Genomic DNA, 20,530 nt, shown 5'->3' with positions numbered 1-20,530 from the left:
TTCAATCCAAATCTGTCCAGCCCATATATCGCGCCTTTCGGGCTACTAATTCTCCATTAGTTCATCATACTAATCCACCAAATTAACCACAATCACAACCCCTAATCACCTCCACAATTTAACCCCCAAATTGCCCTAATTAACCCGTAAAACCCGTCTAGAAATGCAAATTATCCTAATTAGGGTTTAGGGTCAAACTCACCGGGTGTCCTAAGCTTGAAACAGGCCAAACACGCGACGAAAAAGGGCTGGGCAGCGGCGGTCCCTCGCCGGAACAGTAATGGCGGTGGCGGCTTCGGCGAACGGCGCGAGTGGCGGCGACGGCCTAAGCTAATCCACGGCCTAGAGAGGGAGAGAGAGGCACGGTCAGAGAGAGAGAGAGGGAAATGGAACGGCTGGACGGCTGGGCGAGGCGACGGGTCCGCGCCGGAACGTGGACGGTAGCGGCGGAGCTCCTTCGGCTCAAGGCCTCTCACGGCCAAACCGAGAGAGAGAGAGAGAGAGAGAGAGAGAGAGAAGGAGAGGGGCTTGCCGGCTGCTTGGGGAGAGACAAGGCGGCGACCACGGCACCGGAGGCGGCGACGGCGACGCGGGGCCAGCCGGCGAGCCGGCGAGCCGCACCGGTGAGGCTGCGGGCGCGTCGCGAGCTCGCTGGCCGGGACGACGACCACGACGGCTCGGCCGGGCTGAGCAGCACGACCCGCGGCGCGGCGGCGAGCCGGCGACGGAGCGGGCGAGGCGGCCGGCCGGGCAGCAAGGAGAAGAAGCGCGGCGTCGGGCGAAGGGGTAAGAGCGGAACCGGTCGGGGTCGTGGGGAGGAAGAAGGAAGAGAAGAGAGAAGAGAGAGAAGAAGAAAGAGAAAAGAAAAAGGAGGAGAGAGAGAGGGAGTGGGTGAGTGGTCTGACTTGCAGAGGGGAAAACGTGACCGGAAGGGGGGGGGGGGGGGAGAACGTGCGCGGTCAGAGGAAAAAAGAGAGAAGGTGAAAATAAAAGAAAATATTTGAACATTCAAATATTATTTGCAATCCGATGACCCAAATTAAAAACCGAAAATGGTCTACCGGTCCAAAATAAGCCTCGCACATAAAAAGGGACAAAGGCCAAATTAATTAGACCAAACTATAACGAGGGAGGTCTACTAGTCCAAATTCGCACGTGGTCAAAAACTCCACTTTTTCCATCATTCCTGACAATCTCAACGTTGGCTACCACAATATTGACACCGTCCAATTTATTTTGTCCCGAAACTCCCGAAAATCGACTGCCAAGTTCGGGATCCAAATATCGGCCAAATTTGATCGAGTGCGATTCTAGCGAAATCTCTAATTTAAAATGATAACCGGGAGTGATCAGTTCCCGATCGAGATTTTACTATAAGCACACTGACAAATTACGCGTTTTATAAATCCCAAAAATGGGCCGAAATTCGGGATGTTACATACTTTCTGAATATGTGTCACGTTTTGAACTCTGTTACGTTCTGGACTTGCGTTCATAACTTGTGTTGAAATGGGAACATACAAAGTTCTCTAAGTCCGAAGTTCTTTACTTGTAGTATCAAGTCTGAATCTCTTCATCTGTAGTATAAAATCTAAACCTCTTGAAGTAATTTCACAATCTGAACAAAATTGCCATATACTTCTCTTCCAAGAATAACTTTCCGAATCAAAATACTTCAAGACATTTATCAGACTTACAATACATATATGGATAGTTTTTTCAATTACAAAATTTATTCGGAGGTTTTCTCAACATTTAATATCAAATTTTTTGAATTTGCATTATAATCAACAAAATTGGTCAGACTTTTTGCTTTGAAATTTAGCCTCCGAAATTTTCTGTCCATGCAAACTAAATCTATAATTATGAAGCCATTAAAATATTCTGAAACACAAACAAAATGTTGAGAACTGAGCACATTTATCGCCTGCTTCATTGGCAGTGGCCATCTTGTATGAACAAATCAGTGATAACATGGATATTTCCGAAAGAGGAGCTAGATATGTATGGACAGGCATCTTCATGGGAAGGTCTGGTGGCAAAGCCTTACCGTTAAGATCACTGTTGTTTATCTGATAGAAGGCCCGAGCTTATAATCTGGATGAGCACCCTAAAGCCCTAGAATTGTCAAGCATTGGACTTCTTTCTCATCAAATTCTTTGCCTAGTTTCGGATCTAATGCCTCCAAAAGGCTTCCTGTTCCATTATGCTCCCCAACCCACTCCACAAGCCCCTCCCATGACTGCCTTGAGTCATCGACTTTTCTTCTGCACCCTATCTCCACCAGGGCAACCCAAAGCTATAGATGTTCGATTCCTTGCTTGCATTGTCAATATGAATGCAATCTAGAGCCATATAGCCCATGGTCCTATGTGTGTATGTTTCTCACTTTTGATTGATCGGTTACACCTTGTAACTGCCACGTGCTATATCCGTCACATTAAATACCTTCTACTCTATCACAACTCTATCCCTGTCATCCGTCACTTGTCATCACAGGCCGTGTAACCTTTTCTTATACATCCCCATATTATTGTTTTAACATGTTACTAGCTGCTCAAATTAACCGTGAGAGACATTATGTGTAGAACCAGTTATATAGCCTGAGTCTATAATATTAACGTGAGTGCTGCTATGGTGAAGACACCATTATTTGAGAATGACGATGCCTTTTTGACCATAAATTACCATTGAAATAGAATTGGGTTTTCCGTTTTCACCGTCACAGGCGTTCCCTTCCCATTTTCCTTTTCCTACCAATCTGAAAATCCCAATCTTGGAGCCATCTTCTCTATGAGGTCCTTGGAAATTCTTGAAACCCAGAAACGAACAACCAAGATACAAGGACCCTAAGAGCACAGTGAGATTTAGAAATCCTCTCTTTTGTGGGTGGACCCAGATCTTACATTGAGGCAATGAATTTCCTCATTGAAATACTTAACAGAAAGATGTAGATCCCCGGAAGGAAGAAGACTCGAAGGAAATGTGGCGTGCTTCTCCTTTCCATATGAAGTTCTGTTTTGGGTTAGATTTAGGGATTTCAAGAAGGAGGAACAAGAAAGGGAAAATGACATAAATAGTTTATGACCTTTGACCAAATATGCAATGTGGGTTCCTGAACTTTAGCCTAATGTGCCATGTGATCTTTGAATTTTTAATATGTTCAATGTGGTCCATAATTTTTTGTATATATTTAAACTAGTCCTTGCACTATATGAAAATGTTCAATATTTTTCTTCCATATAGTTCAGGGACTAGTTTAAATATGTACTAAAATTTATGGATCACATTGAACATATTAAAAGTTTAAGGATCATATTGCACATTTGGCTAAAGTTCAAAGATCACATTGAACAAATTAAAAGTTCATGGACTATATTACATATTAGGTCAAAGTTCATAACTATCCCAAAAAGAAAAGATAGTAGGAGGAGCGAGCGAGCCATGTAGAGTGAGAAGAAAAGGAAAAAAAATTGAATTTTCAGATGAAGTCAGAGTGAGGCCAGTCATGGAACGTGGCCACTGGTGAATGGAGTTATGTAAATTCCACGCCTCCTTGGCGCTTCCAATATTTTCGCCGAGGTTTAATGTGTATATGATATTTTAGGTAACCTGTTTGTTTGATACTTAGATGAAAAATAAATCCCATCAAAATTAATTTCAAAATGCCATGAAAAAAATTATATTTGAATCTAAAGGCCAGATTCGGATTTAATAGAAAGGTCAAAACGCGTGAATCGCAAAATATAAGTTAAACAAAAAAGTAAAAAATAAAAGTCAATTCAAATAGACACTTAAGAAGAATAAGTTCTGGCCACTAAATTTTGGCGACGGTGGGTAAGAGTCGGTCCCCAAGGTTATCTGCAGTGCCACTTCAATGGCGAAGCTTCTGTTTCGTTTGCCAAAATTCTTCTTTAAGGACAAAAATGCAAATTGCGTTGCCCAAGCTTGAGCATTTCACAAAGAAAAACTTGTCCATCACTACAGACTTGACTTATGCCGGCAAAATTCCAATTCCTGTCGCCAACATGGTTTTGAGCAATGAAATGACTCATCACAAAGAAGAATTTCAGGGACAAAGTCACAACTGGCGGTCCGAGTTCTTTGCTAAAACTATTTGATTCCAAAACCATAACTTGGCAACCGATGATGATCCATAAAATTCCTTGTTGAGTCCATATACTAAAACATATTGCCGAGGCTCAAGTAACAGCCATAGTTCCAGGAAGAGGTCGTAAGAGAAATTCTTGACACACGTATCCTACCTTATCCGGAAGGCGATAAGCAAATATGGAATGGCAGTATATCAGGGGACTACATGGTCAAGCAGGGCTACTCAAGACTTCGAGAATCCCATACTAAGCAACATACAGAACAAGCATCAACATCGTATCAGCAGCCCCGTTCTCTATGGTCCAAGATATGGAAGTTTCATACCGAACCAAAAATTCGATTTTTCCTGTGGAGTGTGTGCTAAAATGCTCTACCCACTACTGAGAATTTATACAAAAGAAGGGCGATTACGGACCCGCTTTGTCCAATCTGCCGGCAAATTCCAGAGTCCACGGAGCACATCTTCTTCCTTTGCGACTGGACAAAGCAAATTTGGACCGATCAGAGAATACAGATAGATGCTTCACCAACAAACATAACAAGAATGGACAAGTGGTTAGAGGAAGAACTCACAGGCGGCAATCTACCCCATCGAGAACTTATCGCTGCCATTTTATGGCAAATCTGGAAAGCCAGAAACACCCAAGTGTTCCACCGAATTAACCCCAAACCGGGAGCTATTGTTGAAGATGCCATCAATCTGTGTAGACTCTACAGCACGTAGAACTCCCCCGATCGCAAAACCTGGCCGGAGAAGACAGCAACAGAACACTGGACTCCGCCAGAAACAGGGCAGTGGAAATTCAACGTGGATGGCTCGTGGAATGAGGGCGGTACTGAGGGATTGGTTGGAGGCGTTTGCAGAGATCACAGGGGCTTGATAATTTCTGGGTTTGCAAAAGGGGTTGCGGCCAATTCTCCTCTGGAAGTTGAAGGTAAAGTGGTGATGGAAGCTTTACACTGTATGAGTGAAGAAGCAGAGAAAGGAAGAAGACCCGCAGTGAAAGTGACTATCTTGAGAGACAATGTGGCGACCGTGAGGTATACAGAGCAACCGTCCCTCAGCCCATGGGCCTTGAGAAAGCTATTCGAAGACTGCAATCATCTACTTACCCAATCACAAAGTATTTTTCTGGCCCACTGTCCACGAGAAACCAATTTTGTTGCAGACTGGATCGCCAAGTCCCATCGCAAAGGGACAAACCCCCCCAACCTCTCTGGGTTTTATTGTGTAATGATGCTAGTCAGCTTCACTCGTGTAATCTGTCTTTGAATGAATGAAATGGTAGTTGTATTCGACCACAAAAAAAAAAAAAAAAAGTAACAGCCATATACTCTAGCACCACTATTGTAAAAAGCGTCAGCAATTGTCCAATACCTTCGAAATTGGGAGATTCAACGGAGAGCTCCATACTTGAGCCCATTGAAATATTTAGTTAGATCTGCATCCCCTTGAGATCTCTTTTTACTTCATTTTGAATCTCACACATGCACTTCCATTATTTAATGGTAAAAATTCAAATAGCGCTCTAAAGTGGAACCATTTTCTTAAAAGGAGTTTCGAGAGTAGGCCTTGTGTCAAAAAGGACCTCAAATAAGCATATTAGTCTCAAAATGCATCCCCAGCTCAATGACCGGCCAAATCTTCGCCAACTGACTTGCATGTGCAATCATGCGGTGCTTTCTGCGCAATGACAGGGACTTTTTCATAAAATTGAACAAAACATAGAGAGGGAAGAGGGAGGGGAAACTACAAAAGTGACAATTTGGTGGGCACCCGTCATAGGAAGATTCTGGTGTCCGTTGTTGGGTTTAAGCAAGCGTGTTCACCGCCGTTGACTCCACTGTTGACACGACACAGAGATGAAGAGAGAGAGAGACAGAGCTTGGCCGAGGGCCACCTTTTTGATAAATTTGGGTAAGGGTCGTCGACCCTTGTCATGGTGGTTGTTTTTGCACTAGCGACTTAGTCCCTGCTATTAATTTCACACCCCAAATAAAGGGTAATGCGCGCAGGGCCGAGTATTGACCTTACTATAGTTTACAATAGATGAGCGTGAATATAGCGAATGTATGATTAATATCGAGTTGCTGATGAAGATTAGGTTTCTATTGTTTGTCCCAGAACATGATGGGCCGAGCACGACCCTTGACCTGATCCTGGGAACCGACATAGCCCACTACAACAGCTTCAACCAATTCAAGAGCGAGCACAAGTTGTACCAGCAACTAGCTGCCGTTCGGGTTAGCGAGCAGGGAAGTGCTGTTGAGAAAACCTCTTATAATAATTTGAAGTAGACCAAACTATCCATTTGCGTTATGAGCTTGATAAATGAAGAAGTTGCTTGTCTTTCAGGTAATACTTGCTTTTAAGGGAAATTATATGTACAAAAGAAAAGGATTGGTGAAGATTGGATGAACCTACGTGTGAACAAGTCTAATATAGTGTGAAAAGACTTGGAGGTACCACGGTGAACAGAACCAGAAAATCTACATTTCTAATGTACTCAAAGTTGTCCTTGAGAATTAGTTAGATATCACTGGGAAATCTGATACAACCGGAAAACTAAACATAACCGGGAACAATTGATATGAGCTGAGTGACCATGATGCCCATACAGCAGCTTTATCACATGCTGTGGATAAAAATATCCCATGACTATTTTTATCTTAATATTTATGATGGCTAGTGATTTGACTTTGATTTCATATAGAAGAAATTGATTGATTATTAATCTCAAGAAATATCTACGTAGAAAATATCAATCACGCATGATAATTTGATTAATTGACGTTCATCTTGGAGACAAGATTACGTACCATAGTTCTAGCAACTATATTTTTGGAAACTGAAGATTTGCTTTTATAGGTGACCAAATCTCATAAACTTAGATTGATTGACTTCAATGGCTGCTTAACTATTGTCCAGCTGATAGCTTAGAATCGCAGAGTTCCATCCAAGCACACCGTGACAGTTGGGACTGGCATGAGCCACCTGGCTTTCGTTTTCAGTAATCTCTCCAGGAGGCGGCCGACTGGGCAAATTCAAGTGGATTAAGGAAGAACTATATCAGAATTTCAAATCCAAAAAAAATTAATTAAAAGAGAGAGTTTCAAGCTCTGTCTTCATTCTCAAAACCAGAAACTAAAAACCGAATCTGCCAATTCCTAGGTAGACCTTGGAACTGGTTTTCCCTTCTCAAACTTCTAATGTAAGTTTGATGGTTACCAATATAGATTGTGAGTATGAGAGAGAGAGAAGTCGAGAGTAGGACGAAGGACAATGCGATTTACGTTATGACTGCATAATTTTGCAAGCCACAAAATTACAAAATCCTGGATTGAGATGACTAATAGCCACTGAAACAGATCATGAGTTTAATAGGTAGTAGTTGAAGTTTGTGGCCCAAATTAAAAACAAGAAATAATATCTGACAATTGCAGAGATAAATTGCATGTATAGGTCGATGGATTGAGTCTATTAATAGGCAAGACTGTTCAGTCATGCATACAAGAGAGACCAACCAAAAAGAATGAAACCCATCAACATTGTAATCCTTTCTCAATGAAAGTTATATATGTTTCCTTTTCACCCTTTGCTATGTTGTCCCACTAACACATATACACCCACTTTCACATCAAAATCCATACAATGCTGACACAAAATCTAACACGTAATGTGAAAATCCAAAAATAAGAGGAAATAGAAACTTGAAATTAAAGGTCTGCTTGTATACATGTAATACATACGAATCATAGAACACCAAAGTCGCATTACAGAACCCATAAAAACAGTGAACTTACTCTGCATTCGAAAGCAATACGGAAGAAGATCAACTGCAAGACTTCTTGGAAGAGCCGGTAAATGTGGACAGTTCGTAATTGTTAGCACTCGTTGGTTCACTACTTCTGAAGCTGGTGGACGTAACGTGCGACGATTCGGGCATCAAAGATGGAGGCACGATATATGTCGGGATGGGCACCTTTGGTGGGAGAATGGGTGGTGAAGCATCGAAGTTCAAAAAGCTTATCGCTTTGCTTATGGGAGGCCGTTCCTTAGGGTCTGGATGAGCGCACCAGAGGCCTACAATCATCAAGCACTCCATTTGTCTCGCATCAAAATTTTCTCCTAACTTCGGATCTGCTGCATCGAATAGCTTTTGGATTCCATAGAGCTCCCAGACCCATTCCACGAGTTGGATTTGGCCTTGTGATGCTCTCGGTTCGATAGCTCTTCTTCCACACGCTATTTCTAAGACGACAACTCCGAAGCTGTAGACATCAGATTCCTTGCTTGCCTTGCCTGTATAGATACATTCAGGGGCCAAATATCCCGTGGTCCCAGCCACTAGAGTTGTTTGCGACCCTTTGGCATGGTCGACTATCCGAGCCAAGCCAAAATCCCCCAATTTAGCCTCGAATTGTGCATCAAGTAGGATATTGCTGGACTTTATATCCCTGTGCACAACACATTGTTTCAAATCCTCGTGCAAGTATTTCAGCCCTAAGGCAATGCCTTGAGCGATATTGTACCTCTTTTCCCATGTAAGCGGCGTTTTATCTTTGAACAAATGAGAGTCTAAGCTACCGTTAGACATGAACTCATACACAAGGAGGAACTTGTTTCTCTCATGACACCAGCCGACGAGCTCCACTAAATTTTTATGCCTGAGATGTCTAATCGTCTTCACTTCAGTGGCATACTCCTTTACGCCTTGTTTGGACTCTGGAGAGATCTTCTTGATAGCGACATGGGAATTTGCATCAGAGAGGTGGCCTTCAAACACTCCTCCGAAACCCCCTTCCCCTAGCAATCTGGTATTGGAAAAGTTGTTAGTTGCCATGGCCAAGACCTTGTAGGAGTACTTCTTGGGTCCCCTGGACTGTTCAAATCCTTCATCAATCCCCGGAACGTCTTCTTCTTCTCCACTTTGATCATTCCTATTTCTCTTTAGCTGACAGCAATACCAGCCAAATCCTGCAACAAGGATAAGCAACACCAAAGAGCTTAAGCCCAAGGTAGCCCCCCTCACCCACGACTTGCTTTTTTCTCCTCGAGTTATACCACCTGTAGGTGGGTCGACGTTAGTCTCATTTGTTGTACCGTTTACATTGTCAAGGATTTGCAGACTAGAGTTGAATTCCCATGAGAAAATAGCATGAGCCTCAAACAACTGCCCTGTTGTTGCCGAGAAACCAAAAACCACCCATTCCGGCAAGTACTCTGTCAGGTTAAGTGGCTGATAGTAAAGGCTGACGGAATTTTCAGCATTATCTCCAAAAACAACACTCAAGTTCATTGCTCTAGAATCGTATGTGACCTGAGCATGGAGTTCTAGGCCATGGAGTATGTTGTATTCCATCCATGAGACACAAGTTTCACGGACAGAAGCCACACTGTTTACATCGATACCGACATGTTCACATAGCGGATCCCATTTATTTGTCGAATGGTCATAGAAAGTATCAAACTCTACTGCAACAAATGCAGTACTAGAGTTGGCAGAATTTAGATTTGATGTGAGGCCTAGAAAGCATCCTTCTGAGTGTTCAGGGATCTGCGATCCATTGGGAGCGAGAAAGAATGCCAATCCGTCAGCATGGGAGTCGCTCCCACTGGAATCGATAGCAAAAGTAAAATGGCTGACAAAATCTGCCACGTTCCCTGTTGAACTATCCCACAGATGCAAGGGTTCATGGTATATTGCTCGGCCAACTATGTATGTGGGGCTCTCCTTTGACGCACCAACAGTGAGTTGGATGATGGAGTTCAGTACGGAAGCATTTCCCTGAAAAGTTATTCTCTGATCGTTCAATTGAAAAGAAGGGATATTGAAAGAAATGTTTTTGAAGGGTTCGGAATTGGCAGATAAAATGTTTAATGAAAGGATGAAGACTGCTTGGGTTAGTGCCTCTTTTGTCAGATGCATTCTCGCTGAACCGTGAGCTATCCTTATTCCAAATATTTAGAGGCTCGTCAGCATTCTTTCACTAGCTTCTATTCATTGTGGAGAGCACCTGCAGCTGCCAAAGTCTGAAAATTTGAGTTATTGATGAGCGATTAAACAGAAATACAAAAGTTGAATGCACAATCTCAGTGATGGAAGTTCTAGTATAAACAAAATTTTTGAGGATGGCCAACAGACATTTCCGAATCATTCCATGCCTTGAAAAGGAATTGGAAGAAGTATGACATGGATGCTATGATGTTATACTTTTGAATCACTGTTGTTATTGAAAACATTCATCTAGTTGATAACATTGACAGTAACTGATAGAGAATTTGACTGTGATGGGAGTCCTAGGTGTTTACGAGGTGCATTAGGAAGTAATGGAGAGCACCATCATCATTGACAAATCCAGAAAAATTTTGGGGGCCAAGATGCAGATGAATCGCACACTATTCCACGGCTAAGTGTTATGTTCTTCGTTTCTAGAAGTATTAGATCAAGCGAGTGACTCTGACTCAGTCGGTCCCTTGAGTTCTGCCTCTCATGTAATGCTGTAGCTGTGATCAACTAGAAGTCAAGCTACTCCACTGAATTGATAGACTTGCGAGAGAAACCTCTTGTGGGGTTCGATTGAAAATGAACATGGCGCAACAACTGAAAAAACAGATGTGGCTTGGACCTTAAGAAAACAAAATTTCGTACTAGTTCTGGTTGATCTTAATCAAAATGGCAATTCATCGAACAACCAGCGGAAACTTGGTGTGGGTTTGCTTAGGCCGAACACCTCGCCCACTCAAACCAAATTGGAAGTGTAACAGTGGCGTTGACTGAGTCAAAATGGGCAGGCGCCTAAAAAAAGAAACAAAGAGGAATTTTTGACTGGTCAACAAAAGAAAAGAAAAGTAGACACTTATTATAAAGGGAAAAGATAGGGCACGCACAGAAAAGGAAATAACAAAGAAAAGAAAAGAAAAGAAAGAAAGGGAAAGAAAAGGAAAAGAAAAGAAAGAAGATAAAGGTTTCACGAGTAAATGTTTCGGAGACCTTGCTAAGCCAAATTAACTTGTTTCGCAGCGCCCGGCAAGGATTCGTACCCTTTGTTCATCTAATCGGAATTATTTTAGAAGTTAGGTAATAAATTCGGAGTTATGTGAATTTTGAATTGCGGGATTCGGTTTCAGAGTTGTTAAGCTATGGAATTATATGAAAATGATAGGTTAGGATGTTGTGAAACTGTAGGGTTTGATGGAAATCAATTTCAAGTTATGGGTTAGTTGAAATGAATTTTTAAAGTTTCACGGATGAGTTCCGTGGAGCAAATAACTTTCAATATCTACTTTGGGTGAGCGTTTTGTTGACGTGTTGGAGTCGTTTTTTCGGCGATTAAGCTTAGTTTAGTCGATTCGTAGTTGAGGTAGATTTTTATATTGTTTCTCGCTTATTTTATAGGATTGTGAGTTCGTCGGCCTGAGTAATGTTTGTTTTTTGCTTTTAGACATTTCCAGGTTAGTGGTGCTTATCTCTTTTTTGAATTTGTAAATCCATGACTTGAAAGTGATAGGGATTCTATATATTATGAGTTACAAAATAGCATTTTTGTTGCATAAATTGGGATTGGACATTTACTACTATTTGGTTATTTACAAATTATTTGAGAAACGTGTTATAAAAGGTTATATGTAGTGCTTTGCGAATCTAACTTATGAAATGATTTAGAAAAGCTTTACAAAAGGTATTATAATTGATGAATTAAGTTGCGAAAGGTTATATGTTTTGATTTGTGAAATGTGTTCTCTTTTATGATATTGATTTTGGATTGCTTGCGTGGATTATTGGATGATGATGGTTTTATGCTCATTATCTTTGTGAATTTAGGAGTTTATGGGTATGCATATGATTTCAGGATATCCTTCTGAACCAAACCACTACCTAATAATAAGTGGGAACCTTGCCAAGAGGAGAATTTTGATTGCCTTGTCACTAGGCGTTATGTTGTGACCTTAAGAAGGATGATTTGAGACTATATTTGATTTAACGCTTCACGACAGACTCGAACTAGCTTAGAGTGGCTAATTTAGGGATAGAGTGGTTGCGCAATGTATCGCTAATGTCAATACTGATTGACATCCACATATAGCGCTTGTTTATGAGTCCATGTCAATCTCTGTTCATTATACAACTGGCATGTGATAAACCAGTGCATTGACTTGATTTTTAATTTAATAGATACGGTCTACATGACCGACAAAAAAACTTAAAGCTACGGCGTTAGGTAAGCTTTCGCCGAGAAGTTACTCTATTGTTTATAGATCATGTGAATCAATATCACCCAAATCATTAACTATGTGAATCTCACTAAGGGGCCCTCATGATCAATGGTCCTGATGTGCTTGATCTACATGGTCCATGCACCATATAATACTCTCTCCTTAGCCGGAGATTATGCTATCTAAAATCCGATTTGGCAACATATGGGCATGTCTTCCTCGCGCTAGTGTTTGTATATAACTCTGTTTCTGCTAGTGTTTGTCAATAACTCTATCTATCCTCCTTTCGTCGAATTTTTCAAGCAATATAATTCTCCTTCTTTTTTTTCGCTTTGGTGAGACAGGGAAACTCCACAGGTCCAGGATCTCATCCACCAAGGTTAATCCATCCCTGACCCTCTCCGCCTTTTCTAGTGCCGCAATAAAAGCCGGTACATAACACCAATACGAATGCCAGACTAATGTACAGCAGCAACAGTTAATGGCTACTTGTTCATGCAAATAAGAAAACAAACTGCTGATGGCTACTTGTTAACACTTAGATGCTTAAAAAAGCTTCGCTAAATATTGTTCAAAATCAAACACATTAGTTGATAAATTTACTTGAGATTTGCATTATTTCACAGAATATCCTTTGACAAACAAAGCAAAAATACCATAATCGCTACACACGCAGGGAGAGAGAGAGAGAGAGAGAGAGAGCAAACCTGGATCTTTGAAGGAGCGTTGAGGTGGAGACACAAAACCAGTCAGAAGAAGAGATAGAAAGAAATGAAGATCCAGCAGTAAAGACAGGTCTCTCTTTTCCTTTGGAGAAAAATAGATTGTTTGGACAAAAATACAAGTGTGAAATAGAACAGACCGCGTCAAGAAAGTCAAGGTCGTGCTTTGCAAAATAACCAATGCGTGTAGGACCAAGCGATGTTTTCGTGCGTCCTTTTCTCTTTCTTCAATGAGAAAATGAAAGAAGTTTTAGCAAAAAACAAACAGAGAAAATGAAAGAAGAATCCACCAATCAAACAAGCATCAAATGCAGAAGTCCGAAACATAGTCGATGATATTTTCAGTTACCTGTCGGACCCATTGAAAGTGGCGCAGTCCGTCAAGAGTGCAATTAGTGGTCATCGATGAACCGTGTCAGGTTACCAGTTCTGGCTCCACCTTTTCGGCGTGGAATAGCGGTCATTGCTGCTTAATTGAATGCATCATTCTTTTCGTACTTTATCTAGGATCAGGACGAACTGCTGTAATTAGAAGCCTCAAAGGACTATCTAAATTGATTCTTTTCTGTTGATAAGCTCCAATTGCATCATAGGGTACCAGCAGCTTCCCTACCACCACCCCATCCGAAGGCACACCTCTCTTTCAAGAGGATTCACGGCATGTCAAGGTAAGGCAGAATTTTCGATCGAAAAAGCATAGCAAGAGAAAATTATTAAAGAAAAGAAAACTTTTTTAGGGGCAATCAGCTCAATTGCAGAAGAAAGAATCGAGTTTCCCGTGTAGTATTTGGGAGAACTCCGCCGGGTAGAAGCCCGAATATCATTTTGAATATTTTATCATAGTTTCGTAAATTAAACCTTCCTTCGATGTTTGTCCGTGATTTCTTTGCAGTCATGGCTAAATACCCGTCCTTATCATGACTAAAAGCTTTAGCGTGTGGTATTGTCTTATTTCCCTCACTAGTTGTTCCTATCCATCCCTTTGCACGCAACATATTAGTATTTTCCGACCTCGGTACCCATCCACAACCATACAACTCGCTTTCATACAGTTAAATGTGTTGTTCAGTCATAACTACTGGTGATCGGTCAGCTTTGTTTGTATGTTATTTCAGTCATATGAGGACAAATATAAACGTAAGAGTGCATCATATTTTTCCATTCTGTTTAGACTCTTTATCAAATCAATGCATTGGTCTGTCAGTATATATGGCTGTTTGCTTGTTGGTTAGGGTGCGCATGGAATGCATTCCGGAATAAAAATTCTGTTCCGGAATGCATTCCGGAACAGAATGGCGTTTGTTAAAAAGTTTCCGGAATGCATTCTGGAGCGATTTTTACATTCTGGAATAAAAATGCGTTTGTTAAAAATACTTGATTCCAGAATGCATTCTTGATTCCGGAATGAGTTTTTGGCAAGAAAAAGAGAAGCTACTTTTTGTAACTTCTTGATTCCGGAATGCATTCTCCCTATTTTCTCACAAATTTTTTTTTTCAGAAAATGCATAAAAATTGAAAAATTCTAGAAAAATTCATAAAAATTTCCAGAAAATAAAAAAAAGTCAGATTTCTGGAAAATATGAAATTTGGTGAATTTTTTTTTTGTTTAAAAAATTTCAAAACTTTACAGAATAGCTTAAAACACATGTGGACACCCACTTTGAGTGAAATTTAAATTTTTTGAGGTGCCCAAAAAAAATCCAAAATTTCAAAACTTCACAAAATGACTTAAAATACCTGTGGCCACCTACTTTGAGTGAAATTTAAATTTTTTGATGTGCCCAAAAAATAATAATAAAAAAATAAAAATTTTCAAAACTTCACAAAATGGCTTAAAATACATGTGGCCACTCACTTTGAGTGAAATTTAAATTTTTTTAGGTGCCAAAAATAAAAAATAAAAAATTTCAAAACTTCACAGAATGGCTTAGAATATCTGTAGCCACCCATTTTGAGTAAAATTTAAATATTTTGAGGTGCCCAAAAAAATAAAAAAATAAAAAAATTCAAAACTTCACAAAATGGCTTAGAATACCTGTGGCCACCCACTTTGAGTGAAATTTAAATTTTTTTAGGTGCCCAAAAAAAATTAAAAAAAATCAAAAATTTCAAAACTTTGCAGAATGGCTTATAATACATGTGGCCACCCACTTTGAGTAAAATTTAAATTTTTTTAGGTGCAAAAAAAATCAACAAATCAAAACAGATTTCTGTTCCAGAAATCAATTTCTGAGGCAGAATTAGTCATGTTTTACCAAACAGATTTCTCCTCCAGAAATCAATTTCTGGCAAGAATTCCAAAAATCAATTTCTGGCAAGAATTTGATTTCTGGAGCAGAATGGTTACCATTCGCACCCTTATTTGCTGGTCGCCCATCTTTGCGTGTGAAATGTGATGGTTCCAACCTCATTTGAGTGGTATTTTAATCGTTTGTGATGTGGTACTAGTATATTGATGATCTCTCAGTCACGTTGACATGTTTAGACATCATCTTCAATATGAAATGTGGGCTGTGTTCAGTGGATGTTTGCTGGTTCTCTTCTTGGGAATGAATTATAACGGTTCTTAACTAGAAAAACGACACCATAAGTGTCATAACTTTCGTACAGCGCTCATTTGAGTGACATAACTTTTTTTTCGATCACTCAAGTGCCATAACTTATGTATGACGTTCCTTTTTCTTCAAATGAGTGCCATAACTTTTTAAAAACATTCACCACAAGTGCTATGCCACGTCGGATTTTCGACACTTAGATGAATAATTTTAAAAGATTTTGACACTTAAGTAATCGATTGAAAGTTACAGCACTCAAGTGCATGTTTTTTTAAAAGTTATGGCGCTTAAGTGATCAAAACAAAAAGTTACAGCTCTCAAGTGAGCGCCATACGAAAGTTATGGTATTTATGGCGTTTTTATCCCGTTTTTAAACTCATTTGACTGTTGCCTTGATTGCTCATTATGAGGTATTGGTATGTAGTCGAGTTCCTAGTCATTTTAGCATGGTGTAGTATAGTTTTCCATATATAAACGAAGTCATGTGTTGCTGTCCTAAGTCATGGACAACGGCAAGCATTGGTCCTCTTCCCAATACGAAAACTTGCTCCGGACAGGTCTCAATCGATTGTCTTGATTCCGGGAGACTCTCTTTACGTTATAAAGTCATTTTTTTGTCATTCCTTGTATGTTTAGGTCATACTAGATTCATACGCATCTAGCTTGTAAACTTGCATTCAATAGTTGCGTTTCATGTTGATTTAGGTTTGGGTTGTCATCTCATATTCACGTCATTTCTTAAGTCATGTTTGCACGGTTGCGTTTTTTGCATTTTATCTAATTCGATCCTTTGTACTGCACTTAGTTTGCAACTAGTGAATAAGCATTTAGTTTAATTAGACTTCAATCATGCATGTCTCCAATTGAAATAAAAAATTTGAGAAGACAAAAAATCAAGGTTGCATTTAACCGATCACTGCATCGTAGGACTACTGAAGATCAATACTATTTCGTCTTACATTATTTACACTTTTGAAAGATTGAGAATCAGTACCGAAAGGGCGTTAATTAGACAATTAGCATAACCAAGTCCTTGTATCCAGAATCTCTGGTTCGCAGAAGAAAGGTAAACTCCCATGCCTTACTCGGTTTTTAAACCGGCCCTAATAGATTAATGGCGATTCCTAAAGTAAAAAAACAATTTCCATAATCAATTGATGAAACCAAGTCACGATCAGAAGGGTTTGGGAGAGCCCTTAGGAGGGTTGCGACACCACCATGGAGAAACTTAGCCGATACGGCTGGCGTTGTTACAAAAGACTCAATGACCGCTTCCTCAAACAACAATAAGACTTTGGTACCAAGTTGAGAATTGTAATGCAAGAGAGAAAATGTAATATTCTGTACATTATCAAATGAGTAGTACATGAGTCTATTTAGCAGAATATCAACTACAATCAATCTGGACCGATTAGGGGAAATATACATAATCTCCTGCATATATTGCTAACATAGACATTGAAACTCTGTTTTCCCCTAAAACGTGTCATGTAAATTTTAGTAAATTTGCGATTCTGAATACGAGAATGAGAGTGTATCGAGAGAGAAGAGTGGGAGGAAGAACAAACCTATTTTCATAATTTCGCGAGGGACAAATTACGAAATCCTGGATTCGAGATGAGTAATAGCCACTCGAAACAGACCAAGCTATCTATCTTTCCTATAATTCCGTCAATATGAAAATCCAACAATAAAGAGCATATAGAAGCAAGAAACCAAAGGTATGCTTGTAGCCGTGCGATACAGAAGAAGTTGAAGTGGAAGATTCCTAGGAAGAGCCAGTAGATGCAGATAGTTCAGTACTGCAAGCGCTCGGTGGTTCAATACTTTTGAAGCTGGCCGACGAAATGTGCGACAGTTCAGGCATCGGAGATGTAGGAACAATATATGTCGGGATGGGCAACTTTGGTGGCAGAGTGGGTGGTGAAGCGTCAAAGTTGAAAAAGTTTATTGCTTTGCTTATTGGAGGCCGTTCTTTAGTGTCCGGATGAGTGCACCAGAGGCCTACAATCATCAAGCACTCCATTTGTCTCGCATCGAAATTTTCTTTTAACTTTGGATCCGCTGCATCTAATAGCTTTCCAATTCCATAGAGCTCCCAGACCCACTCCACAAGTTGGACTTGGTCTTCTGATGCTCTCAGTTCGATAGCTTTTCTTCCACACGCTATCTCTAAGAGGACAACTCCGAAGCTGTAGACATCAGATTCCTTGCTTGCCTTGCCTGTATAGATACATTCAGGGGCCAAATATCCCATGGTCCCAGCCAACAGAGTTGTTTGTGACCCTTTGGCATGGTCAATTATCCGAGCCAGGCCAAAATCGCCCAATTTAGCCTCAAATTGTGCATCAAGTAGGATGTTGCTGGACTTTATATCCCTGTGCACAACGCATTGTTTCAAATCCTCGTGCAAGTACTTTAGCCCTAAGGCGATGCCTTGAGCAATACTGTACCTCTTTTCCCATGTTAGCGGCGCTTTATCTTTGAACAAATGAGAGTCTAAGCTACCGTTAGACATGAACTCATACACGAGGAGGAACTTCTCTCTCTCATGACACCAGCCGATGAGCTCCACTAAATTTTTATGCCTGAGATGTCTAATCGTCTTCACTTCAGTGGCATACTCCTTTACACCTTGGTTGGACTCTGGAGTGATCTTCTTGATAGCGACATGGGAATTTGCATTAGTGAGGTGGCCTTCATACACTCCTCCAAAACCCCCTTCCCCGAGCAACCGGGTATTGGCAAAGTTGTTAGTTGCCATGGCCAAGACCTTGTAGGAGTACTTCTTGGGCCCCTTCGACTGTTCAAATCCTTCATCAATCCCAGGAACATCTTCTTCTTCTCCACTTCGACCATCTCTATTTCTCTTTAGCTTAAAATTAAGCCAGCCAAATCCTGCAACAAGGATAAGCAACACAAAAGAGCTTAAGCCTAAGATAGCCCCCCTTACCCACGACTTGCTCTTTTTTCCTCGAGTTATTACACCCGAAGGTGTGTCGGGGATTTGTAGACTAGAGTTGAATTCCCATGAGAAAATAGCATGAGCCTCGAGAAACTGCCCAGTTGATGCCGAGAAACCGAAAACGACCCATTCCGGCAAGTACTCCGTCAGGTTGACTGGATGATAGTAAAGGCTGGTAGAATTATCAGCATTATCTCCAAAAATAACACTCAAGTTCATTTCCCTAGAATTGTATGTGATCTGAGCATGGAGTTTTTTACCATGGAATATGTTGTAATCCATCCATGGTACACAAGTTTTTTTGACAGAAGCCAGGCTGTTCACATCGATTCCGACATGATCACATTGTGGATCCCATGCATTTGTCAAATTGTCATAGAAAGTATCAAACTCTACAGCAACAAATGCAGTATTAGAGTTGGTAGAGTTTAGAGTCGAATTTGTGAGGCCTAGAAAGGGTCCTTCTGAGTGTTCAGGGATCTGCGATCCATTAGGAGCAAGAAAGAAAACCAATCCATCGGCGCGGGAGTAGTTCCTATGGGAATCGATAGTGAAAGTAAACTGGCTGACAAAATCCGCCATGTTCCCTGTTGAACTATCCCACAGGTGCATGGGTTGTTGATATGTTGCCCGGCCAACTGCTTCTTTGGGGCACTCCATTGGCTCACCTAGAGTGAGTTGGATATTGGAGTTCACTATGGAGGCATTGCCCTCAAAAGTTAATCTCTGAACGTTTGATTGAAAAGTCGGGAAATTGAAAGAAATGTTGTTGAAGGATTCGGAAGTGGCAGATGGAAGGCTTAATGAAAGGATGAACACTGTTTGTGCTAGAGCCTCTTTTGTCAGATGCATTCTCACTGAGCCGTGAACTATCCTTGTTCTGAAGATTCAGAGGCTCATTTGCATTCTTTCACTAGCTTCTTTTCATTGTGGAAAGCATCTGCAGCTGCCAAAAGTCTGAAAATTTGAGTCATTGATGAACAATTAAACAGAAATACAAAAGTTAAATGCACAATCTCAGTGATGGAAGCTCTAGTAGAAACAAAAATATTTGAGGATGGCCAACAGACATTTTCGAATCACTCCATGCCCTGAAAAGGAATCGGAACAAGCATGCCATGGATATTATAATATTTATCACTGTTGTTATCAACAACATTCATCCAGATGATAACATAGACAGCAGCCGATAGAGAATTTGACATTGATGGGAGTGATGGAAGTCCTAGGTGATTCGGAGGTGTGCTAGGAAATAATGAAGAGTATGATCATCATTTGACAAATCCAGAAAAACATCGGGTGCGAAGATGTACACGAATCGTACACTATTCCACGGCAAAGAGTGATGTTTCTGTTTCTTGAAGTATTAGATCAAGCGAGTGACTCGGACTCAATTGGTCACTTGTGTTCTGCCTCTCATGTAATGCAGTAGTTATGATACCTTAGATGCCAAGCAATTCTACTGAATTGATAGACTTGTTAGAAACTTCTTGTATGGTTCAATTGAAAGTGAACATGGCGCAACAACTGAAAAAACAGATGCGCCTTAGACCTTAAGAAAACAAAATTGTGTACTAGCTCTGGTTGACCTTAACCAAAATGGCAATTGATCGAACAACCTTCAAAAAGTTGGTGTTGAATTGCTTAACGCCAAACACCTTGTCACTCAAACTGAAAAACAGATGCGCCTTAGACCTTAAGAAACTCTGTGTATTGCCTTTACTTCAACCTGTTGTGCCTTTTTGAAACCTAGAAATGCACATCAGTTTCTTTCAAAACGGAATACCTCCAGCACATCACGCAAACGACCTTAACCATAGCTAATGAATAAGATTTGTTTGGCCATGCGACCGGTAGCCTCAAAACAGTTACAACTTATATCAGTTCAAATAAAACGACGTCAAGAAGGCTGATTTGAGACTATTTATTGATTTAACCCTTCCAGAGTGGAAGCTGA

General features: G+C 40.6%; 2 protein-coding genes across 3 annotated transcripts; both read right to left on the bottom strand.

Annotated features, from left to right (window-relative positions):
* Nucleotides 1-7,351: 7,351 nt before the first annotated feature.
* LOC130135081 (L-type lectin-domain containing receptor kinase IX.1-like) lies at nucleotides 7,352-13,135 on the bottom strand. 2 transcript variants are annotated; one of them, XM_056303334.1, is made up of 2 exons: nucleotides 13,039-13,135; nucleotides 7,352-10,147 (listed from the first exon to the last, which is right to left on the bottom strand). In XM_056303334.1, exon 2 carries the CDS (start codon nucleotides 10,041-10,043, stop codon nucleotides 7,947-7,949), a length of 2,097 nt encoding a protein of 698 aa, XP_056159309.1. In that variant the 5' UTR covers nucleotides 10,044-10,147; nucleotides 13,039-13,135; the 3' UTR covers nucleotides 7,352-7,946. The 2 variants fall into 2 exon arrangements, with proteins under 2 accessions (XP_056159309.1, XP_056159310.1); XM_056303335.1 differs by having other exon boundaries at nucleotides 7,352-10,137; nucleotides 13,039-13,133.
* A 4,147-nt stretch (nucleotides 13,136-17,282) lies between these two features.
* Nucleotides 17,283-19,952, bottom strand: LOC115684290 (L-type lectin-domain containing receptor kinase IX.1-like). The gene has a single exon (XM_030609033.2). It carries the CDS (start codon nucleotides 19,423-19,425, stop codon nucleotides 17,377-17,379), a length of 2,049 nt encoding a protein of 682 aa, XP_030464893.1. The 5' UTR covers nucleotides 19,426-19,952; the 3' UTR covers nucleotides 17,283-17,376.
* Nucleotides 19,953-20,530: the final 578 nt, after the last annotated feature.

Source organism: Syzygium oleosum, unplaced genomic scaffold, assembly GCF_021117445.2.
Source record: "Syzygium oleosum isolate NSW1041296 unplaced genomic scaffold, Sole_v2.1 Sole_v2.27, whole genome shotgun sequence".
Classification (NCBI taxonomy): domain Eukaryota; kingdom Viridiplantae; phylum Streptophyta; class Magnoliopsida; order Myrtales; family Myrtaceae; genus Syzygium; species Syzygium oleosum.
The sequence above is the reverse complement of the archived record's forward strand: the minus strand, read 5'-3'. Positions and strand labels throughout refer to the sequence as shown.

Excerpts from the sequence above, each read along its gene's own strand:
- LOC115684290 (XM_030609033.2), bottom strand. The coding sequence starts at position 19,425 with ATGCATCTGACAAAAGAGGCTCTAGCACAAACAGTGTTCATCCTTTCA.
- LOC130135081 (XM_056303334.1), bottom strand. The coding sequence starts at position 10,043 with ATGCATCTGACAAAAGAGGCACTAACCCAAGCAGTCTTCATCCTTTCA.